At 37.9% G+C, this 12,694-nt stretch overlaps 1 protein-coding gene across 1 annotated transcript in view; it reads left to right on the top strand.

The window, feature by feature from the left end:
- The first annotated feature begins 1,894 nt into the window (after nt 1-1,894).
- Nucleotides 1,895-12,694, top strand: part of AVEN (apoptosis, caspase activation inhibitor) — a 167,782-nt gene continuing 156,982 nt past the window's right edge. Inside the window, exons 1-2 of the mRNA XM_006883232.1 lie at nt 1,895-1,900; nt 2,090-2,267. Of these exons, the coding sequence (XP_006883294.1) occupies nt 1,895-1,900; nt 2,090-2,267 (184 nt within the window). The remainder of the gene's footprint in view (nt 1,901-2,089; nt 2,268-12,694) is intronic.

The following is a 12,694-nucleotide window of genomic DNA, read 5'->3' as shown; positions in this document are numbered from 1 at the left end:
TCACCGTTAGGTGGAATAGAGTCCACGGCTCATGACAGCAGTGTATTTCCCTTAAACTCTTTCAAGCTATACAGTTTTCTTCCTTGCAAACCAGTCCTTTCATTCTTGGGCCTTTCTCAATAAGGCCAGTTGTCTTCTAGAATGTCTCACAATCTGCATTTCCCCCCGTGTATCCTCTGAACCCTTCAAATCCCAGAACTGGGCACTGGTTCTTGAGAATGCATCTAAGCAAGTCTTTCATGTAAAGTTCATAAAATGTATTTAAGGAGTGGTATTTTGAAATCTGTCTTGAAAGGGAGACTTTATTTCTGTCCTAAAGTTCTTTAAGAGTCTTTCAGCTCTGATTTTGACCTAGGTAAAAACTATTAGAACAGAATATATTGTGATATTTATTCTTCCTTTGTTGGCCTTACTGGTAAGGAGTTGTGCTGCCAACTCAAAGGCAAGAAGTTTGAATCCACCAGCTACTTCATGAAAGATGGACAGTTTCCTCCTGTGTCATTTATAGCCTCTCAAAACTCTCTGGAGGGTCAGCTATGAGTCACTTCCGACTTGACGACACATAACAGCAATATATTGGGATAAATAAGAAGAGTAAGTCCCTGGTGTCAAGTCAGAACCAACTCATAGTTTGTGAGTTTTTGGAGACTGTAAATTACACAGGAGGAAGATTGCTCGGCTTTCTCCTATGGCGCACCTGGTGGATTTGAACTTCCTGCCTTTGGATTGGCAGTGCAACTCCTTTACCACAAGCCACCGGAGCCCCTTAATATTGGGATATTGTGGTGTTATATGTCATTGAGTCACCTGTGACTCATAGCGACCAATTTACCCTAACTCTGAAACCTGCTCTATCCTGTGCCAATCTCATTGTCTCTGATAGACCTAATCCCATTTCTCCAGTCACTGAGTCAATCCACCTCATCCTGGATATTCCTGTCTTGCACTGTTCCTCCACCTTTCCAAGCATGATGTCTCTCTCCAAGGACTGATCCCTCCTGGGCACAAGCCCAAAATATGTGAGACGGAGCCTCAAAATCCTTACCTCCAGGGAGCAGCCTGGTTTTAGGTGTTATAAATATTAGTAATACAAAGTTTAGACTATCACTTTCCAAATTTTCCAATGCTAAATTAAAAAAATCTGCTTTGAAAGAATATTTCAGTGTAATAGTTTTCTCTTGATACTTTATTTCATATCTTCTGCATGTTGGCTTGTAAACGGACTAATTTTTATGATATTGTTAGATGCCATTGAATTGGTTCCAAATCAAAGTGACTAGAACAAAGTAGTGGCCCGTTTTGACCGTCCCAGCCCTATAATCTCGACTCTGCTTGACTGTTGTTGGCAACCACTAAGTCATTCTGTTCCATTCAGAGTCTTCCTCTTTTTGGTTCATCCACCATTTTACCAATCTTGATGCCTTTCACAAGGAAGTGCTCTTTCCTAATATTTATGGTACTTATGTGCAGGTTTTTTTTTGTTTTTGTTATCATAATTTTGTTTTGTATTATTGCTACAGGTGCTAAGGTCAAGTTTCCATTTCCTGTCCATCTACAACTGAATGGATTAAGAAACTCTGGTACATTTACACAGTGGAATACTATGCAACACTCAGGAGCAACAATTTCCAAAAATACTACATAACTTGGGAGGGACTGGAGAGCATTATGCTGTGTGAACTAACTCAGTCTCATAAGGACAAACACTGTATAAGACCATTATTGTAAAAACAGATAACTAGTAAAACATGTATGGGGATCTAAGGGGGCATGGGGTTGGAGCAGAGGGATGAGGATAGGTAGGGGCAAAATCAGAGTTGCACAGTTTGGTGGATGTAGAGGGGATAAAGGAAATGGGAGAGATACTCTGGGGATTGGAAAAGACAGGGTAGTGATGGATGTAGTCCAATGGTGATTAATTTTATAAAACATAATGCATGGGAATGATTGTATGAAATATAATGTGAATGAAGAAGTGTAGAACAATGTATATGAACTTTGTAAGCAAATATAAAATAAAAATTAAAAACAAAACAACAACAAAAGCATTTTCATTTCCTGCTTACTGACTTATCTCTAATGATTATAGGTTGAAAATGATAGTGATACAGAGACCATTGGAGAAGAGAATGATGAAGGTGGAAGTTATTCTAAAAGAAAGATTGTCTCTAACTGGGATCGGTACCAGGATATGGAAAAAGAGGCTGATAATGAAAGTGGAGAATCACAGAGAGGAACGGATTTCAGTGTTCTCCTTAGCTCTGCAGGTATGAATTCCAGTTACATGAGTGCCACCGTAGGGATGGGGAATTTGTGCAGCCCATTTTTTGGTTACTTTTTATATTGCATTTATAGGACTAGCATTTTGTTTTTCCGTTTTTGTATTTCAAATCCACGTAGAGGACACGGTTTCCAATGGGCTGCAAGGGAAAAAAATGAAGTTTTAAAAGTGGAAATCAAGATTTCCATGTACTAATGTCAAATGACTAGAGTCTTTCTTTTGATATGGATAAAAGGTAGAAATGTGGAAAATGTTGAAACAGAAGTTGGTGCTCTCCGACTTGTGAGGACTTTTGTTTGGTTGATAAAAGACTTTACCAACTTTAAAAAATAAGCTTGTTCTCCTTTTTTTTTAACCTTTTAAAAATAACTGGAATTATACATGTTACTGAATGTGCACGTATTAGAGCTGTGTGCGCCGGAATACTACTTTTTTCTTTTGTCGGGTACTCTGCCGTTGTATCAGTAAAGTGAAACACCCATTCTCTCTATGGACAGCTGTTACACAAGATTGGCTCCTCTTAAAAAAAAAAAAAAAAAGATTGGCTCCTCTTTAAGAGAGATGGTGAAGCTAGGGACTAGCAACAACAGATCAAGGGAACAGCCTGGGTGTACTACTAGAGTGTGATGTATGAATTTAAAAGATGGATATGACTGATTCATGGTTGTCTGGTACCGGGAGCCGTTGGATATAGTTATAAGTGAAGGAGTCTGTTGCTCTTGGAACTGTTCAGTTTCTTGACTATGATGATGAATACACAAGTGATAATATTGTAAAACTTAACACAGATGTACACAGATGAGTACATGTAAAACTTGGGAAATTGAAATAAATTTGGTTTATGTCAATGTCAATATGCTGATTGTATTTTTATTTTGTTGCTTTGCAGAGTGTTATCACTGGGGGAAAGTGATATATGAAAGTTGTTAATAAGGGTGAGAAAAGAGGTGTAGTATGATGAGAAGGTGGAAGATAAATTTTTGTCTAGAAAGTACGAGAATCAGTGAAATAGGAAAATATAGTATGTCTGCTGGTTGACAATAAGGAGACACACATGCAGGTGCTGTTAGGTGCCCTGGGGTCGACTAGGACTCAACATGACCCTGTGAACAGTAGATAAAACTTTGCCCTGTCTTGTCATCCTCACAATCTGTCATGTTCAAGCCCAGTGTTAGGCTTTGTGTCCATCAGTCTCATAGAGTGTCAGTAAAAGATGACTCTTTATTTTCCCCACCATGTCCTTTCTCCAAGAACAATTGCCTCCTAGTAATATGCCCAAGTTATGGGAGATGAAGTGTGACTATCCTTGCCTCTAAGGGGAGAACCCGTTACACTTCTTCCAAGGCAGATGTGTTTATTCTTTCAGTAATCCGTGGGATAGTCAGTACCTTCTCCAATACCACAATTCAAAGGCGTAAATTCTGTCATCTTTATTAATTATCCAAGTTTAAGATGTATAGAAGCAAATTAAAATGGCTTGGATCAGGCAACTTTAGTCTTTAAATGGACATCTTTGTTTTTAGTCACTTTGGAGAGGTCCTTGACAGCAGATTTTCTCAGTGCAACATGTCTTGATTTTTTTGACCGCTGCAACTGTGGGTGTTGATTGTGGATCCTAGTAAATAAAATCATTGACACATCTTTTCTCCATCTATCATGATGTTGCTTTTTAGTCCAGTGGTGAGGATTTTTGTCTTCTAGATATCGGGATGTAATCCATATTAAAGGCTGTAGTCTCTAGACCTTCATCTTCTGTAGTAAGAGCTCCAAGCCTTCCCTTTCTGCAAGCAAGATTGTGTCATCTGTATAATGCACATTATTGATGTCTTCCTTCACTCCTGATGCCACATTCATATAATAAGTTACTTTTACAGTGGTGTCTTTCAATACATAGTTTAAAACTTTAATGTAATTGGATTTATTACTTAAATATTTTATCATTTATGTTCTTTTATGTCTTATTTGAGAAATATATTCTTCCCAAGGATTACAAAGATGTTCTTCTGTGTTTTCTCTTACAAGTTTGATATTCATATTGTTTTCTAAAATTCATTTCTTACTGTTTTCACTACAGTCATTTTAGATTGGTCAAGTGGGATGGCAAAATTATTTTTGTTTTTGTTTTTGTTATTGCTGTTGATTGTGTCGGGTTGAGCACAACTCATAGTGACCCTATGAACAAAAGACCTGAAGCCTTTCTATAATATCATCATTTATAAAAGTTCATAGTTTACAGAGGCATGTTGTTTAGTAAGTGGATGCCTCTCCTGCTTTCTAACCTGTCTTAAACTGGGAGCTCCACCAAACACTGTCCATGGCATTTGAAACACCAGTGACACAAGGTTCAGCATCACAGCAACCCCAGTTTACCTCAGTACAGTATATTGACAGAAGAGTGCTATACCACTTAGAAGAATGTTCCCCATTTCATTTTTCTCATTGAAGAAAAAAAAAATTCTTTCATTTCATTCCCCCCAAGTCTACAGTCCACTTTAATATGCATTTCTTTTTCTGTAATCTTGTCATGAAAATAATACTTAATCTTATATTCCTTTTAAACAGTTCTTTCCCTCATCTGTTTCAATGCAGTGTACATTAGGAAAATGTGCAACAATGAATGGGGAAAAAAATTAAATGTAAGGATATGCTGTAGAAAAAATAACAAGTTACATTAAAAAAATCATTAATTAAAAAAAATTTAATAAAAGTTCCTCCAAAATGTAACAACCAACTTTTAAATAGAGGCTCTCCCTGAGGTCTTGTTGACTCTCAACTAGAGGCTTTAAGTAAAAACAAACAATATAATATGTTATTGTCATTGTTATGTGCCATTGAGTTAGTTGCCTGTGGCCTATAGTAGTCTATGTATAGCAGCTCTGAACCCTTCCCTGTTCTGAGCCAGTCTTCCTAATTCTGACACACCAACTCCCATTGCCCAAGATACTGTATCAATCCATCTTATTGGGGTCTTCTTCTGCACAGTCCCATCACCCTTCTGAGCTTGATATCTTTTGGTCTCTCCTGGCCACATGCCTAGAGTGTGTGAGACGGAGCTTTAAAATCCTAGCCTCTAAGGAAAAACTTGGTTTCACCCTCCCCAAGACAGACCTATTTGTTTTCTTGGTAGTCAATGATTGATGATTATATAATCTTTATTTTGTTTTCCATTTTTTCCTAGTGTATAATTTATTTACTAAGTGGCAAATTAACAAAATTTAGAACCTATTTATTATTTCAACATTGAAAATTCTAAAATTTTTAACATTTTAATTGTAATATCAGTTGTTTATTTAAAACTGGTTTTTGATTCTATAATCTTTCTCTTGGCACCATGTGTGATGTGAAAAGCACAAGCCTAAAGAGTCAAAAAGGTCTGTCTGTCTACTCTCAACTAATAGTTTTTGTTTCTTCCTAAAACAAGAAAAAGCAAGAGTAGAAAAGGGAAAAGCAAGAAAGAATGAATAGTGATTGATTTCATGAAGTCAGCATTGGATCTCAAATTCACCAGGGATTTTAGTTCTACTTGATATGCTACCTGAAGCCAAATAAACTCTACTAGTGTTTTCCCCCCTCAGATGGCAAACATTATAGTAATGGTTGCCAACAGGAGTTCTATATCTTTTTCCCCATCTTGAAAACCAGTATAAGTAATTAATTGTTGAGTCTATTTATTTAGTCGAGAGCATTGTTAGTGGCGTTTTTAACAGGGCTTCTAACAGAATCATTGCTATTTGACTCTGTACTGATAGTTTGAATTTCTACTGTAGAAAAATAGAATCAGAATCTACATTTTTAGCAAGATCTCCAGTTGATTCTTATGTGCACTTAGGTTTTTAATTCAAAGCATGCATTTCAGCTCTCCCACATTGGTGGTGTATGTTGATATGTTCATGTTGGAAGAGAATTTTCCAGTGACGTTCTAGCACTCATCCTCTTGGAAGAGACACTAGAGAAATTCTAGCACATATGTACCAGGAGCCACACCCGTGAATGCTCTTCTCAGTATTGTTCAGAGCAGCAACAAATGGAAGCAACTCAAGTGCCCATGGGTAGTGAAATGAATACATAAATAAGTGAATTAATCTCTCAAACTGAATGTGGAAGAAAAGAAACAAGGTGCATACACAAAATACCTCAATACGATACCTCTAAAATTCAAACAGGAAAAATAAATTATGTTGTTCAGAGATGGAGACACTGGTGGTAAAACAAAATCAAGGAAATTCTTACAAAAGCAGTGTTGAAACTGCCTGTTAAGAGAAGTTATGCTTGAGGGAGGGGCACAGGGTAAGAGGTGGTGAGGGGACTTGTGTGTGTTGCAGTATTTTTTTTTCTTTGAAAAGGATCCTGGATACTTTTGTTTAAATTGTACACATGTATTCTTTGACATTATATCTCTCTTTAAAAATGGGTTTGTAGTGGTGATATTGTGTTATCACAGTAACACCGAGGAGCGTGTTTGGAAAGGACAGTGCTTTTTTCCTACTGCCATCTGGTGCTGTGCAGGTGCTGCCCATCCTATTTGGGTTTCTGATCATGGGCAGTGCATGGTGTGCTCATTTTACAAGTGAGGATATAAGAGGAAAGGTTTGTTTGAAGTGATGCTTTTTCTGGTATTATTGAGAGTCTTCACATGTCTTTTTCAGACTCTCTGTAAGACTCAGATATTCATGTCTTCAGCTTTTCTTTTTGGACATTATTCTTGTAGTTCTAAGTTATGTTTCATGAGCTTTAAAAAAATAATACAATGCTCTCACTAACCTTCAAGCATAAAAAGTTAGATCTTTAAGGAATTTTTTTTTCCTGTCCTCCTCCTCACTACCTGAACAAAGAAGTGAGTCAGTGAACTCATGCCATATGCAATGTCTGCTCCTTTTAAGATATCACTGAAAAGTTAGGGGAAAAATGTTAATCGTGTGAGTAGAATATACTGCAGCAATAACTGAAGATAAATATGAGGAAATGTCTTTTATTTGCAAGCCTGTCAGATCTGTTTATTTTAGGTGGAACAAATACAAATGAAACGATTAGCTTACAGTTTGAGCAGTAGTGCAGTATGTGCAGAGAGAACTGGGTTCCATTCCCAGCCACCTCTGCTCTGTCACTGGAGACTTGCACGTTGCCGTGATACTGAGCCGGTTTTCATAGTGCTTCGAGAGTAAGACATATTGAGAAGAAATGCCTGGTGACATACTTGCAAACAATAGCAAATGAGAACCTTATGGATCACAGCAGTCAGATCACCAACTGATTATAAATTAGGGCAGGATGGAGGAAACATCTCTCTTTGTTGTACATGGGGTCACCTTGAACCAGGAGCCAGCTCAGGGGAGTCAACAACAGCAGGAAGGACATGACATTGTAGGTTTTAGTGTCCTTGACACAGCTTAAGTGTAATGGAAAGAGTATCTTCAGATAGTTTGCTTTGAGGATGTAGTGTGGATTCCAGTATTTTCTTTTCAGCTAACCAAGAATGAAATTGAAATATGAAATATCAATATATAATGCTTTACTTATTTGTTCAATGACTATATAAAATGGTATACATTTCCAAAAGAGGACTAATGATATGAATATACTGCTTTTCATATGCTGTTGTGTGAATTTCTCTGGGAAAAGAAAATCTTTGTTTATTTTGCATTTGTGTAGGGGATCTATCCAGTAGAGAGCTTTTTGGGACTTAACTGTTGTTCTTATGTATTGCCTCTTGCACTGCACACAGAGGGAAATAGTTAATCTTTCATAATGGTTCTTTGAAAATCATACCATTTATGAAAGTTTGTTTTATGTGTTAGTGCCAGCTAAGCAGGTATTAGATACTGTTTTGTTATTTACCTCTAGGTTTCTATGGTAATAATAGTGCCCTGCCTTGTGTTCATAGTTTAATCTTGAAAAAAATTTATAGGAAAATATGGTTAAATAATTGTGAGTAAAATTATCTTTGATAGAATTTTAAGTGTGTAGTCTTGAATTTCTGCCTTCATGGTGGGAATAATATGAGTCAGATCTGGCAGGAGAAAATCAGACAGCTGAGCTTTCTGGCATTCTCCTGTGTAGAGAATAATAGGACTTGGCTGTCTTAAAGCTAGATGAGACCTGGAAGAGAATTCTTCCATTGAGCATTTGTTGAAATGTTAATATTGAGCATTTCTTAGACCTTAAGAGAATGAGGCTTGTGTCCAAGGTCACAGAACTGGGAGTAGTAGACTTTGTATTCACACTTGGTACGCTGTGCATGTATCATGAAACTTGCTGAGGGTCCAGAAATGGGTAAAGCATGCTCCTTGTCTTCAGAAGTATTATTCAGAGGGGGCAGTTTGTCGTCTCTGTGAGTACTCCTGTATGTTCTTGCTGGATTTGTGAAGAATGCAAGGCTCTGACCACTTTTTACCACATCTCATGTGGTAAAAGTTCTAGTGGTAAGAATTTGCATTGCAATCCTGAAGGCATGCAGGTTTGAATCCTCCAGCTGCTCCTTGGGAAAAGGATGAGCAGTCTCTTGTGGGACTTAATGCCTCTGAATACCCACTGGAGGGCCAGTTGTGAGTCAGTTTTGACTCTACTTCATACAACAACAACAACAATGTGGTGAGCACAGGCCATATCTCATGGTGTGTTTGCTTCAAGCAATGGTGCTAATCTTCAAGCTCAGTGCATTTCTTCTGTAAGGTAATCCACTGCTTGGGCAGGTGCTGGTCCTGGGCTCTTTTTCATTATTACCCCCCTGGGACCAAAAGGATGTGGGAAACCAATGCAAATGAATGGTAAGCTTGACTATTGGTTTTGGAGAGTTAAAAAGTCCTTTGTTATTGACCCTTATGAGTCACAAGTTGTCTTCCAGTACCCATGAAGCAGTTACAGTGGGAAGAACTTGTCTGTAAAGTTTGATGTTAGTAACCTGGTGTTAGGACCGATTGTACCTAATAGAACTATAGCACTGCAATGTGAATTCTTGTCAGTCTGGTTTTAAAACACATGAACTATTCTTTCTCTTTGTTCTTCGTTTTTGCACTTAGCTTGTAGTTGGTTGTGTAGGAACAGACCATGTAGGTATGTTGTATATAAAATTAGTAATTTTAATTTTTGCTGTATTTTCTTCCCTGTTTAATGTCAGTGGAATAAAAGCTTTGGAACACTTCTAAAAAGGCTTCTCTTGGGTAAGTTGATGTCTTTTTGGTCTGATCACGACAAAGAAAACTTATTCTTGCTATTTATATAATTTACATAGAAAACTCTAGAAAACCAAATATGCGTTTATTTTTATCACTCTCATATGTAATGTTATGAAAAGAGGTGCTCAGGAGCTCTAAGATGGAAATGAGTTCTTGACTGCTGATAATTATTTAATTTAAGCAAAATGATAATTGTGTTAAGCTGTGTATGCTGAAAATGAAATGAAATTCATCTGCTTCATATTTTTTTTAGGATAGTTTATAAGGCATCCTTGTTCTAAATATTTGTTGCATTGCTTCTTGGATTTCTTACTTGGATATTGCCCCAGAAAGTGGAAGGAAAATTCAAAACCAAGAGGGATTGCTGCCTAGAGTTTAGAGTCTTGGAGAAAGTTAGGGACTGTGGGTCATACCTAACCAAAGTATACTATCAGTAGACCTATGGGTGTCTGCAACTTGATGAGTATGACTTTTGTTGAATACTGAGATCTTTGTAGAGGGTTTTCTGATCCCAGGTTGATTTGAGTTTTGTTGGAGACTCCAGGGAGCTCTCCGGGTATGGGGTGTAGAGAGCTGCACCTCTAACCCAAAGGCTGCATCGCATTGGTGGTTCGAGATCACCGGTGGCTCGGTGAGAGAAAGATAGGAAATCTGTGCAGCTTACAGCTTCAAAACAACCACCCTGCAGGGTCAGCTGTGAGTTGGTTTCGACTAGATGGCGATGAGGTGGTGGTGATTTTAAATATTTTTTTTGAAAGTGATATCATTTTTACTGTATATTAAATTTAGTTATATAAGGGTTATACTTTTCAACTTGATATTTTGGTGTCAGAATGGTATTGCAAGTAAGTAATTTTCATACTTTTTTGATTTGTGTATGGTGTAAATGAGATTTAAAAGCCAATTAAGATACTTGACTATACCTTCGCTTTTGAAGCATGATATAATTTTGGCCACGTTCTGTTTGCAGATAATGATTAGTGGGCCAAATTGTAGGACAAATTTATCTTCAGGCCTCCAACCTCTTATTGCTCAGTGGCAACATGTTTTCTTCTTAAAAGAAAAATCCTCCAGGGTCACCCATTTTGAATTATATTGCATGAGTTCCTTATTTTTCAATGCAGCATAGTATTCCATTGTGTGAATATACCACAGCTTCTCTATCCATTCATTTGTTGATGGGCATTTGGGTTGTTTCCAGCTTTTTGCTATTGTGAACGAAGCCCGATAAACATGAGTGAGCATATATCTGCTTGGGTGGTGGTTATGGTTTCTTTGGGGTATATTTCCAGTAGTGGAACTGCTGGGTCAAATGATATTTCTATTTGTAACTTTTTGAGAATACACCATACTGCTTTCCATAGTGGCTGCACCATTTTACACTCCCACCAATGCTGAGTGAGATATCTCAGTCATAAAAGGACAAATAATGCATAGAGCCACTGTTGTAAAATGGGACTGATATTGGGGTTGCGGGGGAGACTGAGAAACATGGGATAAATTATACTGCATTGAAACATATGCAGGAGAAAATTGTTTAAAAGGAATAGATGATTTAGGTATTATTGTCATGACGGGAGTCTAGAACAGTGCCTGCACAGTGGAGTGGACCTGGGGTGGGGAGGGATTGTATAACAATGAAAGAATTTTTCTTTTACTTTTCAAAGAGAACGAACTGGAGGGGAGAAGTGGGCAGGGAGAAAAGTGCAACAGTGAATAAATGGAAATCCAAAATCTCTAAGTTTTCATTAAGATGAATAATAAAAAATTAAACCCCCCACAAATCCATTATTAAGTTTTTTCTAACTCACAGGGATCATATAGGACTGAATAGAGCTACCCCATAGGATTTCAAAGACTGTATTTTCACGGAAGTAGAGTGGCACATCGTTCTCCCTCAGAGCACATGATGTGTTCAAACCACTGACCTTTCACTTAGCAGCCTAGTGCTTTAATGACTGTACAACCATGGCTGCAACTTTTCCTTCTCATCACCTAATTATTTAAAATGACCAAAGCTTTTCCTTACTCTTTTATTTGCTCTCAGTATATGCCTCCAGGAAACCTCTACACATATAGTAAACCTTTATACGATGTAGCATGGATATCAGCTGACAAGCAGGGGGAATCCAAGGAGCCATTGCTTGGGAGACAGTAGGTCTGGAGCATTGAGCGTGGGACCACGTCCAGATACCCTCATGGAAGTGAAATAGTAGATAATGTGAAATAATTTTTGTGCAGACTATCTCGGTGAGGTCTTGTCATGTTAAAGCATTCCCAGTGCACTTGTACATGAAAGGTACTCTGCTAATAAAAAGATACTATTAAATGCAGTCTGTGTGGGAGTGTGTATGTCTGTCAGCTATACAGTAGAAAATTAAAATAAGAATTTGGCTGCTCATGGTAGAGAACCTGAAGATGCTGTGTCTTCACCTCTGTATCTGTGAGTTTTCTAAGCCACACCAGATTACTGTGGGCTAGTTTAAAAAAAAGAACACAGCTTCAGCCAGAACTTAGTAAATTGGCTCCTCTGCTGCCTTTAAAATCTGAAGCCCCTGTGGGAATAGATACGAGTTGATGCTCATTTTGGAACTAGAGAGTAAAGGATTAGGAGCCATTTCAATTATGAATTTATGTCTAGACATTCAGAATTTGCCTGAAGAGTTATCTCTCATGTCAACCTGGAATTTATTGCTATTCTGATAACCAGCAGGTGATGTAAGAAAAGTTTGCTGCTGTTTATGTGCTATTGAGTTGAGTCCTACCCACAGCGACTTTATATAAGAGGGTAGAATTGGCTTGTAGTCTTTTGGAGGCTGTAACCTTAATGGGAGCAGAGGACTGTCTTTTCTCCTGTAGAGAAATTAGTAGGTTTGAACTCTTTACTTTTCTGTTAGCAGTTGATTGCTTAACTATTCTTGTTGTTGTACTGTCAAATCAGGACTGACCTGTAGCTGACCCTCCAGTGGGTTTTCAGAAGCAATAATCATGTGGGAAGAGATTGTCCATCTCAGCCGGTAGATTTGAACAGTGTACTGGACCAAGTGGTAGCATCAGGATGGATGGCGAAGAGATTGAGATTGTTCACAGCTTCAGTTTGCTCGGTTCCACTGTCCGCACTCTTGGCACCAGCAGCCAGGAAATCAAAAACCGTATTGCGATGGGAAAGTCTGCTGTTAGGGACCTCTCTAAAGTACTGAAGAGCAACGGCATCTCTCTGGAGACTAAAGTGCATCTGATA

The sequence above is a fragment of the Elephantulus edwardii genome, unplaced genomic scaffold (genome assembly GCF_000299155.1).
Source record: "Elephantulus edwardii isolate Elephantulus edwardi_28Jun2011 unplaced genomic scaffold, EleEdw1.0 scaffold00026, whole genome shotgun sequence".
Taxonomy (NCBI): Eukaryota; Metazoa; Chordata; class Mammalia; order Macroscelidea; family Macroscelididae; genus Elephantulus; species Elephantulus edwardii.
The sequence above is the reverse complement of the archived record's forward strand: the minus strand, read 5'-3'. Positions and strand labels throughout refer to the sequence as shown.